This window comes from Cherax quadricarinatus, chromosome 52, assembly GCF_038502225.1.
Source record: "Cherax quadricarinatus isolate ZL_2023a chromosome 52, ASM3850222v1, whole genome shotgun sequence".
NCBI lineage: Eukaryota > Metazoa > Arthropoda > Malacostraca > Decapoda > Parastacidae > Cherax > Cherax quadricarinatus.
Window position 1 is genome coordinate 26,399,371 of NC_091343.1, and position 24,545 is coordinate 26,423,915.

A 24,545-nucleotide genomic window follows, 5' to 3' on the forward strand; every position below is an offset into this window, starting at 1 on the left:
GTTGTGAGAACTTTGATCAAAGCTGCCTCCTGGGGTTATCATCGCTGTGAGAACTTTGATCTAAGCTGCCTTCTGGGGTTATCATCGCTGTGAGAACTTTGATCTAAGCTGCCTCCTGGGGTTATCATCGCTGTGAGAACTTTGATCTGAGCTGCCTCCTGGGGTTATCACCACTGTGAAAACTTTGATCTGAGCTGCCTCCAGGGCTTATCATCGCTGTGAGAACTTTGATCTAAGCTGCCTCCTGGGGTTATCATCGCGGTGAGAACTTTGATCTGAGCTGCCTCCTGGGGTTATCATCGCTGTGAGAACTTTGATCTAAGCTGCCTCCTGGGGTTATCATCGCTGTGAGAACTTTGATCTAAGCTGCCTTCTGGGGTTATCATCGCTGTGAGAACTTTGATCTAAGCTGCCTCCTGGGGTTATCATTGCTGTGAGAACTTTGATCTAAGCTGCCTCCTGGGGTTATCATCGCTGTGAGAACTTTGATCTATCAGCTGCCTAAGCTGCCTACTGGGGTTATCACCGCTGTGAGAACTTTGATCTGAGCTGCCTCCTGTGGTTATCATCGCTGTGAGAACTTTGATCTGAGCTGCTTCCTGGGGTTATCATCGCTGTGAGAACTTTGATCTGAGCTGCCTCCTGGGGTTATCATCGCTGTGAGAACTTTGATCTAAGCTGCCTCCTGGGGTTATCATCACTGTGAGAACTTTGATCTGAGCTGCCTCCTGGGGTTATCATCGCTGTGAGAACTTTGATCAAAGCTGCCTCCTGGGGTTATCATCGCTGTGTGAACTTTGATCTAAGCTGCCTTCTGGGGTTATCATCGCTGTGAGAACTTTGATCTAAGCTGCCTCCTGGGGTTATCATCGCTGTGAGAACTTTGATCTGAGCTGCCTCCTGGGGTTATCATCGATGTGAGAACTTTGATCTAAGCTGCCTCATGGGGTTATCATCGCTGTGAGAACTTTGATCTGAGCTGCCTCCTGGGGTTATCACCGCTGTGAGAACTTTGATCTGAGCTGCCTCCTGGGGTTATCATCGCTGTGAGAACTTTGATCTGAGCTGCCTTCTGGGGTTATCATCGCTGTGAGAACTTTGATCTGAGCTGCCTTCTAGGGTTATCACCGCTGTGAGAACTTTGATCTAAGCTGCCTCCTGGGGTTATCACCGCTGTGAGATCTTTGATCAGAGCTGCCTCCTGGGGTTATCATCGCTGTGAGAACTTAGATCTGAGCTGCCTTCTGGGGTTGTCACCGCTGTGAGAACTTTGATCTGAGCTGCCGTCTGAGGTTATCATTGCTGTGAGAACTTTGATCTGAGCTGCCTTCTGGGGTTATCATCGCTGTGAGAACTTTGATCTGAGCTGCCTTCTGGGGTTATCATCGCTGTGAGAACTTTGATCTGAGCTTCCTTCTGGGGTTATCATCGCTGTGAGAACTTTGATCTGAGCTGCCTTCTGGGGTTATCATCGCTGTGAGAACTTTGATCTGAGCTGCCTCCTGGGGTTATCATCGCTGTGAGAACTTTGATCTGAGCTGCCTCCTGGGGTTATCATCGCTCTGAGAACTTTGATCTGAGCTGCCTTAAGGGGTTATCGTCGCTGTGAGAACTTTGATCTGAGCTGCCTTCTGGGGTTATCATCGCTGTGAGAACTTTGATCTAAGCTGCCTTCTGGGGTTATCATCGCTGTGAGAACTTTGATCTGAGCTGCCTTCTGGGGTTATCATCGCTGTGAGAACTTTGATCTGAGCTGCCTCCTGGGGTTATCATCGCTGTGAGAACTTTGATCTGAGCTGCCTTCTGGGGTTATCATCCCTGTGAGAACTTTGATCTAAGCTGCCTCCTGGGGTTATCATCGCTGTGAGAACTTTGATCTAAGCTGCTTCCTGGGGTTATCATTGCTGTGAGAACTTTGATCTGAGCTGCCTCCTGGGGTTATCACCGCTGTGAGAACTTTGATCTGAGCTGCCTCCTGGGGTTATCATCGCTGTGAGAACTTTGATCTGAGCTGCCTTCTGGGGTTATCACCGCTGTGAGAACCTTGATCTAAGCTGCCTCCTGGGGTTATCATCGCTGTGAGAACTTTGATCTGAGCTGCCTCCTGGGGTTATCATCGCTGCGAGAACTTTGATCTGAGCTGCCTCCTGGGGTTATCACCACTGTGAGAACTTTGATCTGAGCTGCCTCCTGGGGTTATCACAGCTGTCAGAAGTTTGATCTGAGCTGCCTCCTGGGGTTATCATCGCTGTGAGAACTTTGATCTGAGCTGCCTTCTGGGGTTAACATCGCTGTGAGAAGTTTGATCTAAGCTGCCTCCTGGGGTTATCATCGCTGTGAGAACTTTGATCTGAGCTGCCTTCTGGGGTTATCACCGCTGTGAGAACCTTGAACTGAGCTGCCTTCTGGGGTTATCATCGCTGTGAGAACTTTGATCTAAGCTGCCTCCTGGGGTTATCATCGCTGTGAGAACTTTGATCTGAGTTGCCTCCTGGGGTTATCATCGCTGTGAGAACTTTGATCTGAGCTGCCTCCTGGGGTTATCACCGCTGTGAGAACTTTGATCTGAGCTGCCTCCTGGGGTTATCACCGCTGTGAGAACTTTGATCTGAGCTGCCTCCTGGGGTTATCATCGCTGTGAGAACTTTTATCTGAGCTACCTTCAGGGGTTATCATCGCTGTGAGAACTTTGATCTAAGCTGCCTCCTGGAGTTATCATCGCTATGAGAACTTTGATCTAAGCTGCCTCCTGGGGTTATCATCGCTGTGAGAACTTTGATCTGAGCTGCCTCCTGGGGTTATCATCGCTGTGAGAACTTTGATCTGAGCTGCCTTCTGGGGTTATCATCGCTGTGAGAACTTTGATCTAAGCTGCCTCTTGGGGTTATCATCGCTGTGAGAACTTTGATCTAAGCTGCCTCCTGGTGTTATCATTGCTGTGAGAACTTTGATCTGAGCTGCCTCCTGGGGTTATCATCGCTGTGAGAACTTTGATCTGAGCTGCCTCCAGGGGTTATCATCGCTTTGAGAACTTTGATCTGAGCTGCCTCCTGGGGTTATCATCGCTGTGAGAACTTTGATCTGAGCTGCCTCCTGGGGTTATCATCGCTGTGAGAACTTTGATCTAAGCTGCCTCCTGGGGTTATCATCGCTGTGAGAACTTTGATCTGAGCTGCCTCCTGGGGTTATCATCGCTGTGAGAACTTTGATCAAAGCTGCCTCCTGGGGTTATCATCGCTGTGAGAACTTTGATCTAAGCTGCCTTCTGGGGTTATCATCGCTGTGAGAACTTTGATCTAAGCTGCCTCCTGGGGTTATCATCGCTGTGAGAACTTTGATCTAAGCTGCCTCCTGGGGTTATCATCGCTGTGAGAACTTTGATCTAAGCTGCCTCCTCGGGGTTATCATCGCTGTGAGAACTTTGATCTGAGCTGCCTCCTGGGGTTATCATCGCTGTGAGAACTTTGATCTGAGCTGCCTTCTGGGGTTATCATCGCTGTGAGAACTTTGATCTAAGCTGCCTCCTGGGGTTATCATCGCTGTGAGAACTTTGATCTGAGCTGCCTCCTGGGGTTATCATCGCTGTGAGAACTTTGATCTAAGCTGCCTCCTGGGGTTATCATCGCTGTGAGAACTTTGATCTAAGCTGCCTCCTGGGGTTATCATTGCTGTGAGAACTTTGATCTGAGCTGCCTCCTGGGGTTATCATCGCTGTGAGAACTTTGACCTGAGCTGCCTCCAGGGGTTATCATCGCTGTGAGAACTTTGATCTGAGCTGCCTCCTGGGGTTATCATCGCTGTGAGAACTTTGATCTAAGCTGCCTCCTGGGGTTATCATCGCTGTGAGAACTTTGATCTGAGCTGCCTCCTGGGGTTATCATCGCTGTGAGAACTTTGATCAAAGCTGCCTCCTGGGGTTATCATCGCTGTGAGAACTTTGATCTAAGCTGCCTTCTGGGGTTATCATCGCTGTGAGAACTTTGATCTAAGCTGCCTCCTGGGGTTATCATCACTTTGAGAACTTTGATCTAAGCTGCCTCCTGGGGTTATCATCGCTGTGAGAACTTTGATCTAAGCTGCCTCCAGGGGTTATCATCGCTGTGAGAACTTTGATCTGAGCTGCCTCCTGGGGTTATCATCGCTGTGAGAACTTTGATCTAAGCTGCCTCCTAGGGTTATCATCGCTGTGAGAACTTTGATCTGAGCTGCCTCCTGGGGTTATCACCACTCTGAAAACTTTGATCTGAGCTGCCTCCTGGGGTTATCATCACTGTGAGAACTTTGATCTGAGCTGCCTCCTAGGGTTATCATCGATGTGAGAACTTTGATCTGAGCTGCCTCCTGGGGTTATCATCGCTGTGAGAACTTTGATCTAAGCTGCCTCCTGGGGTTATCATCGCTGTGAGAACTTTGATCTAAGCTGCCTTCTGGGGTTATCATCGCTGTGAGAACTTTGATCTAAGCTGCCTCCTGGGGTTATCATCGCTGTGAGAACTTTGATCTAAGCTGCCTCCTGGGGTTATCATCGCTGTGAGAACTTTGATCTGAGCTGCCTCCTGGGGTTATCATCGCTGTGAGAACTTTGATCTAAGCTGCCTCCTGGGGTTATCATCGCTGTGAGAACTTTGATCTAAGCTGCCTCCTGGGGTTATCATCGCTGTGAGAACTTTGATCTAAGCTGCCTTCTGGGGTTATCATCGCTGTGAGAACTTTGATCTAAGCTGCCTCCTGGGGTTATCATCGCTGTGAGAACTTTGATCTAAGCTGCCTACTGGGGTTATCACCGCTGTGAGAACTTTGATCTGAGCTGCCTCCTGTGGTTATCATCGCTGTGAGAACTTTGATCTGAGCTGCTTCCTGGGGTTATCATCGCTGTGAGAACTTTGATCTGAGCTGCCTCCTGGGGTTATCATCGCTGTGAGAACTTTGATCTAAGCTGCCTCCTGGGGTTATCATCGCTGTGAGAACTTTGATCTGAGCTGCCTTCTGGGGTTATCATCGCTGTGAGAACTTTGATCTAAGCTGCCTCCTGGGGTTATCATCGCTGTGAGAACTTTGATCTAAGCTGCCTTCTGGGGTTATCATCGCTGTGAGAACTTTGATCTAAGCTGCCTCCTGGGGTTATCATCGCTGTGAGAACTTTGATCTGAGCTGCCTCCTGGGGTTATCATCGCTGTGAGAACTTTGATCTAAGCTGCCTCCTGGGGTTATCATCGCTGTGAGAACTTTGATCTGAGCTGCCTCCTGGGGTTATCATCGCTGTGAGAACTTTGATCTGAGCTGCCTCCTGGGGTTATCATCGCTGTGAGAACTTTGATCTGAGCTGCCTCCTGGGGTTATCATCGCTGTGAGAACTTTGATCTGAGCTGCCTCCTGGGGTTATCATCGCTGTGAGAACTTTGATCTAAGCTGCCTTCTGGGGTTATCATCGCTGTGAGAACTTTGATCTGAGCTGCCTCCTGGGGTTATCATCGCTGTGAGAACTTTGATCTAAGCTGCCTTCTGGGGTTATCATCGCTGTGAGAACTTTGATCTGAGCTGCCTCTGGGGGTTATCATCGCTGTGAGAACTTTGATCTGAGCTGCCTCCTGGGGTTATCATCGCTGTGAGAACTTTGATCTGAGCTGCCTCCTGGGGTTATCATCGCTGTGAGAACTTTGATCTGAGCTGCCTCCTGGGGTTATCATCGCTGTGAGAACTTTGATCTGAGCTGCCTCCTGGGGTTATCATCGCTGTGAGAACTTTGATCTGAGCTGCCTTCTGGGGTTATCATCGCTGTGAGAACTTTGATCTGAGCTGCCTCCTGGGGTTATCATCGCTGTGAGAACTTTGATCTGAGCTGCCTTCTGGGGTTATCATCGCTGTGAGAACTTTGATCTAAGCTGCCTTCTGGGGTTATCATCGCTGTGAGAACTTTGATCTGAGCTGCCTCCTGGGGTTATCATCGCTGTGAGAACTTTGATCTGAGCTGCCTCCTGGGGTTATCATCGCTGTGAGAACTTTGATCTGAGCTGCCTCCTGGGGTTATCATCGCTGTGAGAACTTTGATCTAAGCTGCCTTCTGGGGTTATCATCGCTGTGAGAACTTTGATCTAAGCTGCCTTCTGGGGTTATCATCGCTGTGAGAACTTTGATCTAAGCTGCCTTCTGGGGTTATCATCGCTGTGAGAACTTTGATCTAAGCTGCCTCCTGGGGTTATCATCGCTGTGAGAACTTTGATCTGAGCTGCCTCCTGGGGTTATCATCGCTGTGAGAACTTTGATCTGAGCTGCCTCCTGGGGTTATCATCGCTGTGAGAACTTTGATCTTAGCTGCCTCCTGGGGTTATCATCGCTGTGAGAACTTTGATCTGAGCTGCCTCCTGGGGTTATCATCGCTGTGAGAACTTTGATCTGAGCTGCCTTCTGGGGTTATCATCGCTGTGAGAACTTTGATCTGAGCTGCCTTCTGGGGTTATCATCGCTGTGAGAACTTTGATCTAAGCTGCCTCCTGGGGTTATCATCGCTGTGAGAACTTTGATCTGAGCTGCCTTCTGGGGTTATCATCGCTGTGAGAACTTTGATCTGAGCTGCCTCCTGGGGTTATCATCGCTGTGAGAACTTTGATCTGAGGTGCCTCCTGGGGTTATCATCGCTGTGAGAACTTTGATCTGAGCTGCCTCCTGGGGTTATCATCGCTGTGAAGTTATCATCGCTGTGAGAACTTTGATCTGAGCTTCTGGGGTTATCATCGCAGTGAGAACTTTGATCTGAGCTGCCTTCTGGGGTTATCATCGCTGTGAGAACTTTGATCTGAGCTGCCTTCTGGGGTTATCATCGCTGTGAGAACTTTGATCTGAGCTGCCTCCTGGGGTTATCATCGCTGTGAGAACTTTGATCTGAGCTGCCTCCTGGGGTTATCATCGCTGTGAGAACTTTGATCTGAGCTGCCTTCTGGGGTTATCATCGCTGTGAGAACTTTGATCTGAGCTGCCTTCTGGGGTTATCATCGCTGTGAGAACTTTGATCTGAGCTGCCTTCTGGGGTTATCATCGCTGTGAGAACTTTGATCTGAGCTGCCTTCTGGGGTTATCATCGCTGTGAGAACTTTGATCTGAGCTGCCTTCTGGGGTTATCATCGCTGTGAGAACTTTGATCTGAGCTGCCTTCTGGGGTTATCATCGCTGTGAGAACTTTGATCTGAGCTGCCTTCTGGGGTTATCATCGCTGTGAGAACTTTGATCTGAGCTGCCTTCTGTGGTTATCATCGCTGTGAGAACTTTGATCTGAGCTGCCTCCTGGGGTTATCATCGCTGTGAGAACTTTGATCTGAGCTGCCTCCTGGGGTTATCATCGCTGTGAGAACTTTGATCTGAGCTGCCTCCTGGGGTTATCATCGCTGTGAGAACTTTGATCTGAGCTGCCTTCTGGGGTTATCATCGCTGTGAGAACTTTGATCTGAGCTGCCTTCTGGGGTTATCATCGCTGTGAGAACTTTGATCTGAGCTGCCTCCTGGGGTTATCATCGCTGTGAGAACTTTGATCTGAGCTGCCTCCTGGGGTTATCATCGCTGTGAGAACTTTGATCTGAGCTGCCTCCTGGGGTTATCATCGCTGTGAGAACTTTGATCTGAGCTGTTATCATCGCTGTGAGAACTTTGATCTGAGCTGCCTTCTGGGGTTATCATCGCTGTGAGAACTTTGATCTGAGCTGCCTCCTGGGGTTATCATCGCTGTGAGAACTTTGATCTGAGCTGCCTCCTGGGGTTATCATCGCTGTGAGAACTTTGATCTGAGCTGCCTCCTGGGGTTATCATCGCTGTGAGAACTTTGATCTGAGCTGCCTCCTGGGGTTATCATCGCTGTGAGAACTTTGATCTGAGCTGCCTCCTGGGGTTATCATCGCTGTGAGAACTTTGATCTGAGCTGCCTCCTGGGGTTATCATCGCTGTGAGAACTTTGATCTAAGCTGCCTCCTGGGGTTATCATCGCTGTGAGAACTTTGATCTGAGCTGCCTCCAGGGGTTATCATCGCTGTGAGAACTTTGATCTGAGCTGCCTCCTGGGGTTATCATCGCTGTGAGAACTTTGATCTGAGCTGCCTCCTGGGGTTATCATCGCTGTGAGAACTTTGATCTGAGCTGCCTCCTGGGGTTATCATCGCTGTGAGAACTTTGATCTGAGCTGCCTCCTGGGGTTATCATCGCTGTGAGAACTTTGATCTGAGCTGCCTCCTGGGGTTATCATCGCTGTGAGAACTTTGATCTGAGCTGCCTCCTGGGGTTATCATCGCTGTGAGAACTTTGATCTGAGCTGCCTCCTGGGGTTATCATCGCTGTGAGAACTTTGATCTGAGCTGCCTCCTGGGGTTATCATCGCTGTGAGAACTTTGATCTAAGCTGCCTCCTGGGGTTATCATCGCTGTGAGAACTTTGATCTAAGCTGCCTCCTGGGGTTATCATCGCTGTGAGAACTTTGATCTGAGCTGCCTCCTGGGGTTATCATCGCTGTGAGAACTTTGATCTGAGCTGCCTCCTGGGGTTATCATCGCTGTGAGAACTTTGATCTGAGCTGCCTCCTGGGGTTATCATCGCTGTGAGAACTTTGATCTAAGCTGCCTCCTGGGGTTATCATCGCTGTGAGAACTTTGATCTGAGCTGCCTCCTGGGGTTATCATCGCTGTGAGAACTTTGATCAAAGCTGCCTCCTGGGGTTATCATCGCTGTGAGAACTTTGATCTAAGCTGCCTTCTGGGGTTATCATCGCTGTGAGAACTTTGATCTAAGCTGCCTCCTGGGGTTATCATCACTTTGAGAACTTTGATCTAAGCTGCCTCCTGGGGTTATCATCGCTGTGAGAACTTTGATCTAAGCTGCCTCCAGGGGTTATCATCGCTGTGAGAACTTTGATCTGAGCTGCCTCCTGGGGTTATCATCGCTGTGAGAACTTTGATCTAAGCTGCCTCCTAGGGTTATCATCGCTGTGAGAACTTTGATCTGAGCTGCCTCCTGGGGTTATCACCACTCTGAAAACTTTGATCTGAGCTGCCTCCTGGGGTTATCATCACTGTGAGAACTTTGATCTGAGCTGCCTCCTAGGGTTATCATCGATGTGAGAACTTTGATCTGAGCTGCCTCCTGGGGTTATCATCGCTGTGAGAACTTTGATCTAAGCTGCCTCCTGGGGTTATCATCGCTGTGAGAACTTTGATCTAAGCTGCCTTCTGGGGTTATCATCGCTGTGAGAACTTTGATCTAAGCTGCCTCCTGGGGTTATCATCTTTGTGAGAACTTTGATCTAAGCTGCCTCCTGGGGTTATCATCGCTGTGAGAACTTTGATCTGACCTGCCTCCTGGGGTTATCATCGCTGTGAGAACTTTGATCTAAGCTGCCTCCTGGGGTTATCATCGCTGTGAGAACTTTGATCTAAGCTGCCTTCTGGGGTTATCATCGCTGTGAGAACTTTGATCTAAGCTGCCTTCTGGGGTTATCATCGCTGTGAGAACTTTGATCTAAGCTGCCTCCTGGGGTTATCATCGCTGTGAGAACTTTGATCTAAGCTGCCTTCTCGGGTTATCACCGCTGTGAGAACTTTGATCTGAGCTGCCTCCTGGGGTTATCATCGCTGTGAAAACTTTGATCTGAGCTGCCTCCGGGGGTTATCATCGCTGTGAGAACTTTGATTTGAGCTGCCTCCTGGGGTTATCATCGCTGTGAGAACTTTGATCTAAGCTGCCTCCTGGGGTTATCATCGCTGTGAGAACTTTGATCTGAGCTGCCTTCTGGGGTTATCATCGCTGTGAGAACTTTGATCTAAGCTGCCTCCTGGGGTTATCATCGCTGTGAGAACTTTGATCTAAGCTGCCTTCTGGGGTTATCATCGCTATGAGAACTTTGATCTAAGCTGCCTCCTGGGGTTATCATCGCTGTGAGAACTTTGATCTGAGCTGCCTCCTGGGGTTATCATCCCTGTGAGAACTTTGATCTAAGCTGCCTTCTGGGGTTATCATCGCTGTGAGAACTTTGATCTGAGGTGCCTTCTGGGGTTATCATCGCTGTGAGAACTTTGATCTGAGCTGCCTTCTGGGGTTATCACCGCTGTGAGAACTTTGTTCAAAGCTGCCTCCTGGGGTTATCACCGCTGTGAGAACTTTGGTCTGAGCTGCCTCCTGGGGTTATCATCGCTGTGAGAACTTTGATCTGAGCTGCCTTCTGGGGTTATCATCGCTGTGAGAACTTTGATCTGAGCTGCCTTCTGGGGTTATCATCGCTGTGAGAACTTTCATCTGAGCTGCCTTCTTGGGTTATCATCGCTGTGAGAACTTTGATCTGAGCTGCCTTCTGGGGTTATCATCGCTGTGAGAACTTTGATCTGAGCTGCCTTCTGGGGTTATCATCGCTGTGAGAACTTTGATCTGAGCTGTCTTCTGGGGTTATCATCGCTGTGAGAACTTTGATCTGAGCTTCCTTATGGGGTTATCATCGCTGTGAGAACTTTGATCTGAGCTGCCTCCTGAGGTTATCATCGCTGTGAGAACTTTGATCTGAGCTTCCTTCTGGGGTTATCATCGCTGTGAGAACTTTGATCTGAGCTTCCTTCTGGGGTTATCATCGCTGTGAGAACTTTGATCTGAGCTTCCTTCTGGGGTTATCATCGCTGTGAGAACTTTGATCTGAGCTGCCTTCTGGGGTTATCATCGCTGTGAGAACTTTGATCTGAGCTTCCTTCTGGGGTTATCATCGCTGTGAGAACTTTGATCTGAGCTGCCTCCTGGGATTATCATCGCTGTGAGAACTTTGATCTGAGCTGCCTCCTGGGGTTATCATAGCTGTGAGAACTTTGATCTGAGCTGCCTTCTGGGGTTATCATCGCTGTGAGAACTTTGATCTGAGCTGCCTTCTGGGGTTATCATCGCTGTGAGAACTTTGATCTAAGCTGCCTTCTGGGGTTATCATCGCTGTGAGAACTTTGATCTGAGCTGCCTTCTTGGGTTATCATCGCTGTGAGAACTTTGATCTGAGCTGCCTCCTGGGGTTATCACCGCTGTGAGAACTTTGATCTGAGCTGCCTCCTGGGGTTATCATCGCTGTGAAAACTTTGATCTGAGCTGCCTTCTGGGGTTATCACCGCTGTGAGAACCTTGATCTGAGCTGCTTCCTGGGGTTATCACCGCTGTGAGAACTTTGATCTGAGCTGCCTCCTGGGGTTATCACCGCTGTGAGAACCTTGATCTGAGCTGCCTTCTGGGGTTATCACCGCTGTGAGAACTTTGATCTGAGCTGCCTCCTGGGGTTATCATCGCTGTGAGAACTTTGATCTGAGCTGCCTTCTGGGGTTATCATCGCTGTGAGAACTTTGATCTGAGCTGCCTTCTGGGGTTATCATCGCTGTGATAACTTTGATCTGAGCTGCCTCCTGGGGTTATCATCGCTGTGAGAACTTTGATCTAAGCTGCCTCTTGGGGTTATCATCGCTGTGAGAACTTTGATCTAAGCTGCCTCCTGGGGTTATCATTGCTGTGAGAACTTTGATCTGAGCTGCCTCCTGGGGTTATCATCGCTGTGAGAACTTTGACCTGAGCTGCCTCCAGGGGTATCATCGCTGTGAGAACTTTGATCTGAGCTGCCTCCTGGGGTTATCATCGCTGTGAGAACTTTGATCTAAGCTGCCTCCTGGGGTTATCATCGCTGTGAGAACTTTGATCTGAGCTGCCTCCTGGGGTTATCATCGCTGTGAGAACTTTGATCAAAGCTGCCTCCTGGGGTTATCATCGCTGTGAGAACTTTGATCTAAGCTGCCTTCTGGGGTTATCATCGCTGTGAGAACTTTGATCTAAGCTGCCTCCTGGGGTTATCATCACTTTGAGAACTTTGATCTAAGCTGCCTCCTGGGGTTATCATCGCTGTGAGAACTTTGATCTAAGCTGCCTCCAGGGGTTATCATCGCTGTGAGAACTTTGATCTGAGCTGCCTCCTGGGGTTATCATCGCTGTGAGAACTTTGATCTAAGCTGCCTCCTAGGGTTATCATCGCTGTGAGAACTTTGATCTGAGCTGCCTCCTGGGGTTATCACCACTCTGAAAACTTTGATCTGAGCTGCCTCCTGGGGTTATCATCACTGTGAGAACTTTGATCTGAGCTGCCTCCTAGGGTTATCATCGATGTGAGAACTTTGATCTGAGCTGCCTCCTGGGGTTATCATCGCTGTGAGAACTTTGATCTAAGCTGCCTCCTGGGGTTATCATCGCTGTGAGAACTTTGATCTAAGCTGCCTTCTGGGGATATCATCGCTGTGAGAACTTTGATCTAAGCTGCCTCCTGGGGTTATCATCTTTGTGAGAACTTTGATCTAAGCTGCCTCCTGGGGTTATCATCGCTGTGAGAACTTTGATCTGACCTGCCTCCTGGGGTTAACATCGCTGTGAGAACTTTGATCTAAGCTGCCTCCTGGGGTTATCATCGCTGTGAGAACTTTGATCTAAGCTGCCTTCTGGGGTTATCATCGCTGTGAGAACTTTGATCTAAGCTGCCTTCTGGGGTTATCATCGCTGTGAGAACTTTGATCTAAGCTGCCTCCTGGGGTTATCATCGCTGTGAGAACTTTGATCTAAGCTGCCTTCTCGGGTTATCACCGCTGTGAGAACTTTGATCTGAGCTGCCTCCTGGGGTTATCATCGCTGTGAAAACTTTGATCTGAGCTGCCTCCGGGGGTTATCATCGCTGTGAGAACTTTGATTTGAGCTGCCTCCTGGGGTTATCATCGCTGTGAGAACTTTGATCTAAGCTGCCTCCTGGGGTTATCATCGCTGTGAGAACTTTGATCTGAGCTGCCTTCTGGGGTTATCATCGCTGTGAGAACTTTGATCTAAGCTGCCTCCTGGGGTTATCATCGCTGTGAGAACTTTGATCTAAGCTGCCTTCTGGGGTTATCATCGCTATGAGAACTTTGATCTAAGCTGCCTCCTGGGGTTATCATCGCTGTGAGAACTTTGATCTGAGCTGCCTCCTGGGGTTATCATCCCTGTGAGAACTTTGATCTAAGCTGCCTTCTGGGGTTATCATCGCTGTGAGAACTTTGATCTGAGGTGCCTTCTGGGGTTATCATCGCTGTGAGAACTTTGATCTGAGCTGCCTTCTGGGGTTATCACCGCTGTGAGAACTTTGTTCAAAGCTGCCTCCTGGGGTTATCACCGCTGTGAGAACTTTGGTCTGAGCTGCCTCCTGGGGTTATCATCGCTGTGAGAACTTTGATCTGAGCTGCCTTCTGGGGTTATCATCGCTGTGAGAACTTTGATCTGAGCTGCCTTCTGGGGTTATCATCGCTGTGAGAACTTTCATCTGAGCTGCCTTCTGGGGTTATCATCGCTGTGAGAACTTTGATCTGAGCTGCCTTCTGGGGTTATCATCGCTGTGAGAACTTTGATCTGAGCTGCCTTCTGGGGTTATCATCGCTGTGAGAACTTTGATCTGAGCTGTCTTCTGGGGTTATCATCGCTGTGAGAACTTTGATCTGAGCTTCCTTATGGGGTTATCATCGCTGTGAGAACTTTGATCTGAGCTGCCTCCTGAGGTTATCATCGCTGTGAGAACTTTGATCTGAGCTTCCTTCTGGGGTTATCATCGCTGTGAGAACTTTGATCTGAGCTTCCTTCTGGGGTTATCATCGCTGTGAGAACTTTGATCTGAGCTTCCTTCTGGGGTTATCATCGCTGTGAGAACTTTGATCTGAGCTGCCTTCTGGGGTTATCATCGCTGTGAGAACTTTGATCTGAGCTTCCTTCTGGGGTTATCATCGCTGTGAGAACTTTGATCTGAGCTGCCTCCTGGTATTATCATCGCTGTGAGAACTTTGATCTGAGCTGCCTCCTGGGGTTATCATAGCTGTGAGAACTTTGATCTGAGCTGCCTTCTGGGGTTATCATCGCTGTGAGAACTTTGATCTGAGCTGCCTTCTGGGGTTATCATCGCTGTGAGAACTTTGATCTAAGCTGCCTTCTGGGGTTATCATCGCTGTGAGAACTTTGATCTGAGCTGCCTTCTTGGGTTATCATCGCTGTGAGAACTTTGATCTGAGCTGCCTCCTGGGGTTATCGTCGCTGTGAGAACTTCGATCTGAGCTGCCTTCTGGGGTTATCATCGCTGTGAGAACTTTGATCTAAGCTGCCTTCTTGGGTTATCATCGCTGTGAGAACTTTGATCTGAGCTGCCTCCTGGGGTTATCACCGCTGTGAGAACTTTGATCTGAGCTGCCTCCTGGGGTTATCATCGCTGTGAGAACTTTCGTCTGAGCTGCCTCCTGGGGTTATCATCGCTGTGAGAACTTTGATCTGAGCTGCCTCCTGGGGTTATCACCGCTGTGAGAACTTTGATCTGAGCTGCCTCCTGGGGTTATCATCGCTGTGAAAACTTTGATCTGAGCTGCCTTCTGGGGTTATCACCGCTGTGAGAACCTTGATCTGAGCTGCCTCCTGGGGTTATCACCGCTGTGAGAACTTTGATCTGAGCTGCCTCCTGGGGTTATCACCGCTGTGAGAACCTTGATCTGAGCTGCCTTCTGGGGTTATCACCGCTGTGAGAACTTTGATCTGAGCTGCCTCCTGGGGTTATCATCGCTGTGAGAACTTTGATCTGAGCTGCCTCCTGGGGTTATCATCGCTGTGAGAACTTTGATCTGAGCTGCCTTCTGGGGTTATCATCGCTGTGATAACTTTGATCTGAGCTGCCTCCTGGGGTTATCATCGCTGTGAGAACTTTGATCTGAGCTGCCTCCTGGGGTTATCATCGCTGTGAGAACTTTGATCTGAGCTGCCTTCTGGGGTTATCATCGCTGTGAGAAGTTTGATCTAAGCTGCCTCCTGGGGTTATCATCGCTGTGAGAACTTTGATCTGAGCTGCCTCCTGGGGTTATCATCGCTGTGAGAACTTTGATCTGAGCTGCCTTCTGGGGTTATCATCGCTGTGAGAACTTTGATCTAAGCTGCCTCCTGGGGTTATCATCGCTGTGAGAACTTTGATCTAAGCTGCCTCCTGGGGTTATCATTGCTGTGAGAACTTTGATCTGAGCTGCCTCCTGGGGTTATCATCGCTGTGAGAACTTTGATCTGAGCTGCCTTCTGGGGTTATCATCGCTGTGAGAACTTTGATCTAAGCTGCCTCCTGGGGTTATCATCGCTGTGAGAACTTTGATCTAAGCTGCCTCCTGGGGTTATCATTGCTGTGAGAACTTTGATCTGAGCTGCCTCCTGGGGTTATCATCGCTGTGAGAGCTTTGATCTGAGCTGCCTCCTGGGGTTATCATCGCTTTGAGAACTTTGATCTGAGCTGCCTCCTGGGGTTATCATCGCTGTGAGAACTTTGATCTAAGCTGCCTCCTGGGGTTATCATCGCTGTGAGAACTTTTATCTGAGCTGCCTCCTGGGGTTATCATCGCTGTGAGAACTTTGATCTAAGCTGCCTCCTGGGGTTATCATCGCTGTGAGAACTTTGATCTAAGCTGCCTTCTGGGGTTATCATCGCTGTGAGAACTTTGATCTAAGCTGCCTCCTGGGGTTATCATAGCTGTGAGAACTTTGATCTGAGCTGCCTCCTGGGGTTATCATCGCTGTGAGAACTTTGATCTAAGCTGCCTCCTGGGGTTATCATCGCTGTGATAACTTTGATCTGAGCTGCCTCCTGGGGTTATCATCGCTGTGAGAACTTTGATCTAAGCTGCCTCCTGGGGTTATCGGTGCTGTGAGAACTTTTATCTGAGCTGCCTCCTGGGGTTATCACCAATGCGAAAACTTTGTTCTGAGCTACCTCCTGGGGTTATCACCGCTGTGAGAAGTTTGATCTGACCTGCCTCCTGGGGTTATCATCGCTGTGAGAACTTTGATCTGAGCTGCCTCCTGGGGTTATTACCGCTGTGAGAACTTTGATCTGAGCTGCCTCCTGGGGTTATCTCCGCTGTGAGAATTTTGATCTGAGCTGCCTCCTGGCGTTATCTCCGCTGTGAGAACTTTGATCTAAGCTGCCACCTGGGGTTATTACCGCTGTGAGAACTTTGATCTGAGCTGCCTCCTAGGGTTATCTCCGCTCTGAGAACTTTGATCTGAGCTGCCTCCTGGGGTTATCTCCGCAGTGAGAACTTTTAACTGAGCTGCCTCGTGGGGTTATAACCACTGTGAGAACTTTGAACTGAGCTGCCTCCTGGGGTTACCACAGCTGTGAGAACTTTGATCTGAGCTGCCTCCTGGGGTTATAACCATTATGAGATCTTTGGCCCGGTGGCCTGGTTGCTAAAGCTCCCGCTTCACACACGGAGGGCCCGGGTTCGATTCCCGGCGGGTGGAAACATTTCGACACGTTTCCTTACACCTGTTGTCCTGTTCACCTAGCAGCAAATAGGTACCTGGGTGTTAGTCGACTGGTTTGGGTCGCATCCTGGGGGACAAGATTAAGGACCCCAATGGAAATAAGTTAGACAGTCCTCGATGACGCACTGACTTTCTTGGGTTATCCTAGGTGGCTAACCCTCCAGGGTTAAAAATCCGAACGAAATCTTATCTTATCTTATCTTGATCTGAGCTGCCTCCTTGGGTTATCACCGCTGCGAGAACTTTGATCTGAGCTGCCTCCTGGGGTTATCACCGCTGTGAGAACTTTGATCTAAGTTGCGTCCTGGGGTTATCACCGCTGTGAGAACTTTGATCTGAGCTGCCTCCTGAGGTTATTACGGCTGTGAGAATTTTGATCTAAGGTGCCTCCTGGGGTTATCTCTCTTGAAACATTATTTGCCACATTCTTCCATTTTAAATGTGTTAAATTTATATTTAATTGCACAATTTTTAAAGTTATCAATTATACTGTAAGAAAAATTGAGATATTTTGAAAAAAGAATTTTGATAAAATAAGGAAATAAAACTGACAATTTGGCAGCCACACAGCTCAAAATTAATTAAAAAATATATGTCTTAATGTGATATTCCTCCATTTTGTGTTAGAAGCTGAGAAAAAAAAATTCTTTAGATATTACTTGGGAAACAATTTGCTCAATAATACTAGAAATTTGAAATTTACACAATTTCAATAAAATGATCCGATTCCAACTTTTCCTTTGCGTCTCCACGAGTATTGCCAAATAATAAAAAAAAAAATATTTTTTCGTTCTTTGACCATGAAAATTCTTCAGTCTAATTATTGTATTTGTATATGCAATTTCCGTTAAAAAAATAATAGAATCTGACAATTTAAAAACTATATATGCGATGAACAAGCACCAGCCCCTTTAAAAGAGTCTTCGAGTTACTAACAGTTATGTTAACTTTGATCAACACAATGAACCAGAAAGTGAACCACATGATCAAGATAAATGCAGACGAAGAGTGGTCATTAATCTTTCGAGTGATATTTACAAGTGAAATGTATAAGCGAGTCTCATCGCTGAGTACAAGAAGAGTTGTGTTGAGTGTGAGCGTCTACACTCTGAGCTCTTCGTCTTTTGACTCCAGAAATATAAATCCGAACGACAGAATAAAAGCATCTAAAAACTCACTGAAAAAAAAAAATTAAAATTACGTACGAGAGAATTTTTTATATATATTTCTGTAAATCTATGAAAAAATAAAGCCAGGAAACAATATTCTTTTAAGGTTTCGTTTATTAGGAAGAATATATTGACACTTATTTAGCAATGTTATGTTTGGCTGTGAAGGAAAGATTTATTTTTGAAAACATTATCGTGTCAAAATTAATAAAAGGTTGAGAATATCTTCATGAATTAAGTAAAATACGAATCGAACTTGAATTTGTTATAAAATATTTTTTTTCATTAATTAAAAGTCGGAAAATTTCACCTGTAATGAAATTTGTAATATTTACCTTCCTCGTGGTCATCAGCTGATACATGGTGAAGTGCTGGTTCATAAGCTGCCTGAATGGTAACTGGAACAGTTGTCAGCAAAAAATTCTCTCTCTCAATTCGGCGTTTCTTCTCTTCTGCTTCTAAGGCAGATCGAACCATCTCTGCTTGCAGTTTTCGTCTGGTTCTTGTTGCAGTCACAAATGACCTCTGAGTTTCAGAAAGATGGAAAATTTTAATCTCTTTGACTAATATATACATATTTGAAAGCTGCAACACCAAACATAAGTATATGGGTATAAAGTCAATCCAATTTTTAACACTCTTGCCTTCTCGTAGACGCGCAGGGAGACCCCGAAAAAGATGAAATAATTTGACCATCATTTATTTAATCATTCCAGAAGTTTGGTGGTATTACAGCGCAGATGACCCTCTTAACTATAACTTCCCCCACCCCTGCTTCAGAGTGCAAGCACCCTACTTTGCTTCTCCAGGAAATCAAGCCTGGAACTGGTTTCCTTGAATCCCTTAGTAAACATTATCCTGCTCACTTTCGAAAAGCACGTCAAATCATAAATACCACTTTAAACCACTTTTACCACCTCCCTTTATCCCTTCCTGGGAAGATCCCTACCCATTGTTCCCACCACCTCATATTTAAATGCTCTCCTAATCTTGACGACTGGGGAGACAGTGACCATTAGGAGAAGTAAGAGTAAAACCCTGGAGAGGCAGTGTAGGAAGCCTATTGGGTAGGTCCCGCTAAAGTCCAAAGATTCTCACTCACAACTGGTAGGTCAAACAAAATATGATGATACCTAACTGTTGCACATGTAACTTACTTATCAACATGTCGATATTGTATACCACTACAAAATTCACACTGACAGACACTAGTTAGCAATGAGAATGGTTGGATTTGAGAACGACGTACGCAATAGGTTTGCTACACTGCCAACACTTACTTCAATTAGTAGGTTCCGTTTATCCTGTCGTCAACATTATCTGAGCCTCACCTCTGACAGTATATAAGTCTAAATTCTGTTAATTCAGGTTCACATTTGTTTTAGACTGTGAAACATAACTCTTCTCAAGGCTGAGGGACTGACTACCTCAAAATTACTCCTACGAGGTGATGGAATAATTATATCGTCTTCACATCTCTACTGTTTCATCTGCCTCCTCTTTTTGTGACCGAAGAAGCCTACTGAGAACTCGAAACTCTTAGAGATAAAGATACCTAAGTGTTGTCTAGATTTTTTAACACTCCTTACCTTGCTCTTTTTGGAGTATACCTGGAGTATACCTGGAGTATACCTATATGTTCACTTTTAATTTCATTCTTTAATATGCCCTCCCAAATGTCTAGAAAATCGTATACATATATATATATATATATATATATATATATATATATATATATATATATATATATATATATATATATATATATATATATATATATATATATATATATATATACATATATATATGTATATATATATATATATATATATATATATATATATATATATATATATATATATATATATATATATATATATATATATATATATATATATATATTACGTACAGGATGTAGCTAATGTGAACAACCTTCTAACTAATGAAATAGAAGGAATAATTCCCTCAATTTGTCAGCCAGTAATATCCGATGTCGCAGAACCTTCTAGAAATATTCTCAGTGTCAACATGTCTGTGTGAATTCTCCTATTCAGGCTTTTCTGTCTTACAATAACTAGACAATTCCTGATTTTTTACCTTTTTAACACCATTACTATCATTATTATCCACTTTCATCCGCTACTATCATTATCATTATAACATTACCAACAACATAATTCAGTAAACCACTAAACTAGATGCAATCAACATGTTGCAATCAACTAAGTATACCTTGTATCGCTGTACCCACTCAGAGAAGACAATAAACGTATTTCTGACTTAAGAAATCGTAATGACACGATTGCAAATAAACCATACCCCCGGCCGGGATTGAACCCGCGGTCATAGAGACTCTATGACCGCGGGTTCAATCCCGGCCGGGGGTATGGTTTAACGTATTTCTGGGAAAACTCAAGGTTCTCCCCGAAGCGATTTCAATATTTTCTTCTCTTATTTTCTTCTATAAAGCTTACCTGACCTTATTATAACAAGCGTAATTTAATATATCCTAATGCAACTAAATATATTATAGATAAGTTTACAATAATTTAATAAACAAACTCAATAAAATATATTTTTCTCGTTAGGTTGAAAATGATTATCGAGAAATTATTGCATGCAGAAATTATCGCTTGCCTTATTCGGGTGTGTCTGGGCTAATTTTATTCTACTCCCGGTTTGGTGTACTAGCCTCCACGAGCAGTTTACACCTCGGGTAGTGGAGGCTAGTACACCAAACGGGGAGTAGAATGAAATTAACTCAGAGGCACCTACACCACCGTATGTCCTCAGATCAAGGAAAAACACCTTGCTCTGCTGGGTGCTTGATTCTTGTATGATTGCTTGATCCTGTGGGTTAGAGCGTCATTTGATTTTTCGCTCACCATGAGGCGGGGCCAAAACGACATGGGTTTGAATCCTCTGCTAGTCGCAGTGTTGTTATTAATGTTATTACAAATACTGTAAAGTCCTGGTCACAGACCGGGTCGCAGAAGCGTTGATCCCCGAAACCCTCTCCAGGTATTCACAGAGAAATAATAGATAGCACAATATAGCTATTATGATAATACCTGGAGTACACCTTGGGAAGGTTTCGTGGGTCAACGCCCCCGCTGCCCGGTCTGAGACCAGGCCAGAAAAATAATTATTCATGTGTAAATACTAATCTTACTTACATCAAAGACTGAACTGAATATTTAAAAACTAAATATTCTTTACTGAGACTCACATGCTGGATCTGGTTGACTGTGACTTCATCCACATTAGTCTTGAAGTGAGGCATCCATGGAGGGTCTACCACTGGCAGAGACTCCACGCCTATCTTGGGGGATGGAAGTGTGAATTCTATCCCATGAGGTGGAACCTTGAAAGTGAGTTGAGCTCCCTCTTCCATCCGTGGCCAGGCTTGGTATCGTGATTGCCACAACACTTGAAACCTGTCAAGACGTAGACTTTTGAAAGAGTGTATCAAGATGCTGGTGAGGTGCTTGTCATCTAAGGAATTAGAATTATTCTCCTTTTCACTTTCATCTACATTCATTGTCTCGCATTCCCCGTTCGCTGTATGGTAAATATGTGTGTTTGTTTGTTTGTTTGTTTGTGTGTGTGTGTGTTTGTGTGTGTGTGTTTGTGTGTGTGTGTGTGTGTGTGTGTGTGTGTGTGTGTGTGATTTTGTTTCATTTATGTTAATGTAAAAAATTATAATTTCGTACCAAAACTTACCCAACCTAACTAACCTAGCCTTATTATAACAAGCGAAATTTAATTTTGCTTAATCCAAATAAATATATTTTAGATAAATTAACAATAATTCAATAATACACAAACACGATGAAATATATTTTTATCGTTAGGTTCAGAGTGTTGGGAAGCACCTTTTCAGTGATAGGGGCATCTCAACTTGACTTACTGTAGGCCAGTGCTGCACTAGCTTTTGGTGCTGAAGCAGCGAGAGTCTCCCATTCAGTAATGCCAGTGGTGTCGCTAGGGTCCTGTATTCCTGCTATGTCATTGAGGTTGTCCGAAAAATTTGGTTTTATTAACTCGTTTGATGCTATGGAAGAGGATAGGAAAGCTGGTAGGGCGATCTGGGAGGATTTGCGTACTCCCAGCCCTCCATCCCTGACTGGAAGTGAGACTTGCAACCACTGTCCATCTTCAAGAGAGAGATTCAATACACTCTCTACCATGGTCTTTAGGAGGGAGTCATATTCCTTGAGTTTCGGACTGCTGAAAGATTGGGAGTATCTCAGAAAGTAGGTAAGTTTTGGAATGGACAGGCACCTGGTGAGTAGGTAGATGGCATCATGTGTAGCAGTGTTTTTTACCCTGGCTTCCATCGTCCTGAGGTCCGAGATTTTCTTTTCTAGGATCAGATCAATGGCACTGGGCACAAGAGGAGTACCAAGGAGAGTGCTGTTGGCTGGATCAATGGCAAACAGTCGATCTTAACAGTGCAAGACAAACCATGGGGTTGGAAATCTTAAACTCAAGTACTTTCACACTTCTCAGTGCGTCATCAGGACCTGTACAATGTTGCAAGGGCAGCAACAAGACAAAATTAGGTGAAGTTTTCAGACAGTAAGGTAGCGCAGGGTGGCCCCCACCAGGATCTCACTCTGAATGAGCGAAGGGAGGCCCGACCGAATGCCAACCACCACCGGTCCCCCCACCCCCTACCCTCTATGGGGTTGGGCAGGGTAGGCCCCACAGTTTGCAAATAGCATGAGGAGGAGTAACTAGGAGACAGTTAATAGCCAGACCTAAGCTTCTAACCGCTGGGAACAGGTCATGTAACATAAGAAGCTACATTACAATAGTGAATTATCCACATACATAATGTAGCTATTGTGTACAATCTTTTAACTAATGAAATAAAAGGAATAAATGTTCTTATTTTGTCAACAGGTAGAACCCGATGTCACAGAAATTTCTAATATAATAACCTATGTGACACGTCAAGATTTCTTATTAATGAAAATAAGATACAGATATATTAAGCATATTTCCTAAATTTTCTTGTAGAAGATAAGTGAACTGTAGATAAAAAAAAATCCAAATATCAACCCCTTTGTGATCTAGTTCCCTAGGTCATTTATGTATCCATATGCTCTGGCGCTTCCATCCACAGACTGGATATGGAGGCACAATAAACTAGCCACTTGGGAGGCAAAATCTAATGTGTCTATAACATTCCCTCTAATAAAAAGTAGTAAAGTTTATTAAGATCAAACAGGAAAAAGCCTTGAACTAAGATTACAACAACATCAGAACAGCATTTGAACTGGACAAGATTCTCATGCTCCGTTTGTGCATTTAGGCTAAGAAAGTTGTATCAAATTAAATTTCATAAAAAATAGTTTTGATTTTAATATGAATATTAGTTCAGGGTTATAAATTACATTCATTTATAATTAATAGAACTTATGATAAATTTAAGTTCTATCTGAAATATATTTCATAATTTTTATGTGACCTAACTGCAATGAAACACTTAGTTACTGGGAACGCTTGAAGTTCCTCAACCTGTACTCCCTAAAACGTAGGAGGGAGAGATACATGATAATATACACTTGGAAATTCCTAGAGGGTTTAGTACCAAACTTGCTCACGAAAATCACTGCCTATGAAAGCAAAAGACTCAGCAGACGATGCAGAGGTGCCACTAGCACGATAAGAGTCAACACAATAAGTGTCAGGAGCCCAAAACTGTCCAACTGCCTCCCAGCATACATAAGGGGCATTACCAATAGACCCCTGGCTGTCTTCAAGAAGGCTCTTGACAGGCACCTAAAGTCAGCACCTGACCAACCACCATGAGGCCTGGTCACAGACCGGGCCGCGGGGGCTTTGACCCCCGAAGCCGACTCCAGGTATACTCCAGGTGTAACCAAATTTTTATTACACTCCCATGCTCAGAGTGCTGGGTCAGGTGGTGAGGTCATATGTGCCTTGATATCTCAGCCTTATTTGCCTTCTACTGTCCTATTATTTTTAACAGTTTCTTGATAATGTGAGAAATGGCGAAAGTGCTTGGATATTCATCAGTTTTTTTCACATAGTGGTTATTTTGCATCTTATAGTATCACCTGTTTACTGATTAGGTCCGCACATTGACATGTGACTTTTCTCTCATTATCATCTAGTGTTTCCGCTGGTCTTGTGGCTGGCTAGTTGCAACATCCTTAGTCTGTCTGGTAAACTTGAGCTGGACGGTAAAGAACCTGGGTGAGTGAGAACATATTCCATGAGAGCTTCGTGGTGGAGGAAGCTGTGGTCCCAGATGTGGTTGGTGGTCTCATGGGGGTCTCATGGGAGGTTACACCCTGGGCAGGCAGGCCTACACAACAAGTTACTATACACAACAGGCCACTAAATGCAACATACCCCTTTACATAACACATGATGCAACCTTGACCAGTTACAAGCCGACCCAGCATTTCGACCCAAGATTACAAGACTACTCATCGTTTCCTTCCAACAACTGCACAACATAAGGAATGCCTCCCGCACTGAAGAAATGAAGTAACTCCTGACTCACAATTTAATGACACCTGACCAATCAAGAAGCTAGCCTCCCTTGACCACGCCTCCAGCTTCTGCCAGCCTCCAATCAACATCAAGATGCAGCAATCTTCCATCCAGCAAGTTGCAGTCAACGCCCGCAGAGTTCCTGCTGTCTTCTATGTCGTCTTCGTTATTGTTTATCCAGGCTTAGCAGTTGGGTCTAGCCCTGACTCTTCTCTCTTCGACTCAAGACATTCCTCTCACCGTCTATTCTTCGCACTGTCCCCACTTGCCCCTCGCCCCTCGTGGGTCCTTACCTGTGAGTCCTTGATTGAATGATTGCAACCTCTCCCCCCTCCCCCGCCTAAAAAAAATCACACTGATATCTGAACATGTTTGCTCAACATATTTAATTTTCATTTATTTTTAATTGCAAAATGATTCTCCTATACATCACCTACTGCCCTTTATATTCACTCTTGTAAATACTCTTTAACTCCTCTTTTCATCACTATCCTAAATAATGTCAATGAA

The 24,545-nt window shown here is 45.8% G+C and overlaps 1 protein-coding gene across 1 annotated transcript in view; it reads right to left on the bottom strand.

Annotated features, from left to right (window-relative positions):
* Window positions 1–24,545, bottom strand: part of LOC128696898 (protein unc-80 homolog) — a 1,079,316-nt gene that overhangs the window by 257,605 nt on the left and 797,166 nt on the right. The window contains exons 46-47 of the mRNA XM_070095999.1: window positions 20,734–20,941; window positions 17,840–18,029 (exon numbers count right to left, since the gene is read on the bottom strand). Coding sequence (XP_069952100.1) covers window positions 17,840–18,029; window positions 20,734–20,941 — 398 coding nt within the window. The remainder of the gene's footprint in view (window positions 1–17,839; window positions 18,030–20,733; window positions 20,942–24,545) is intronic.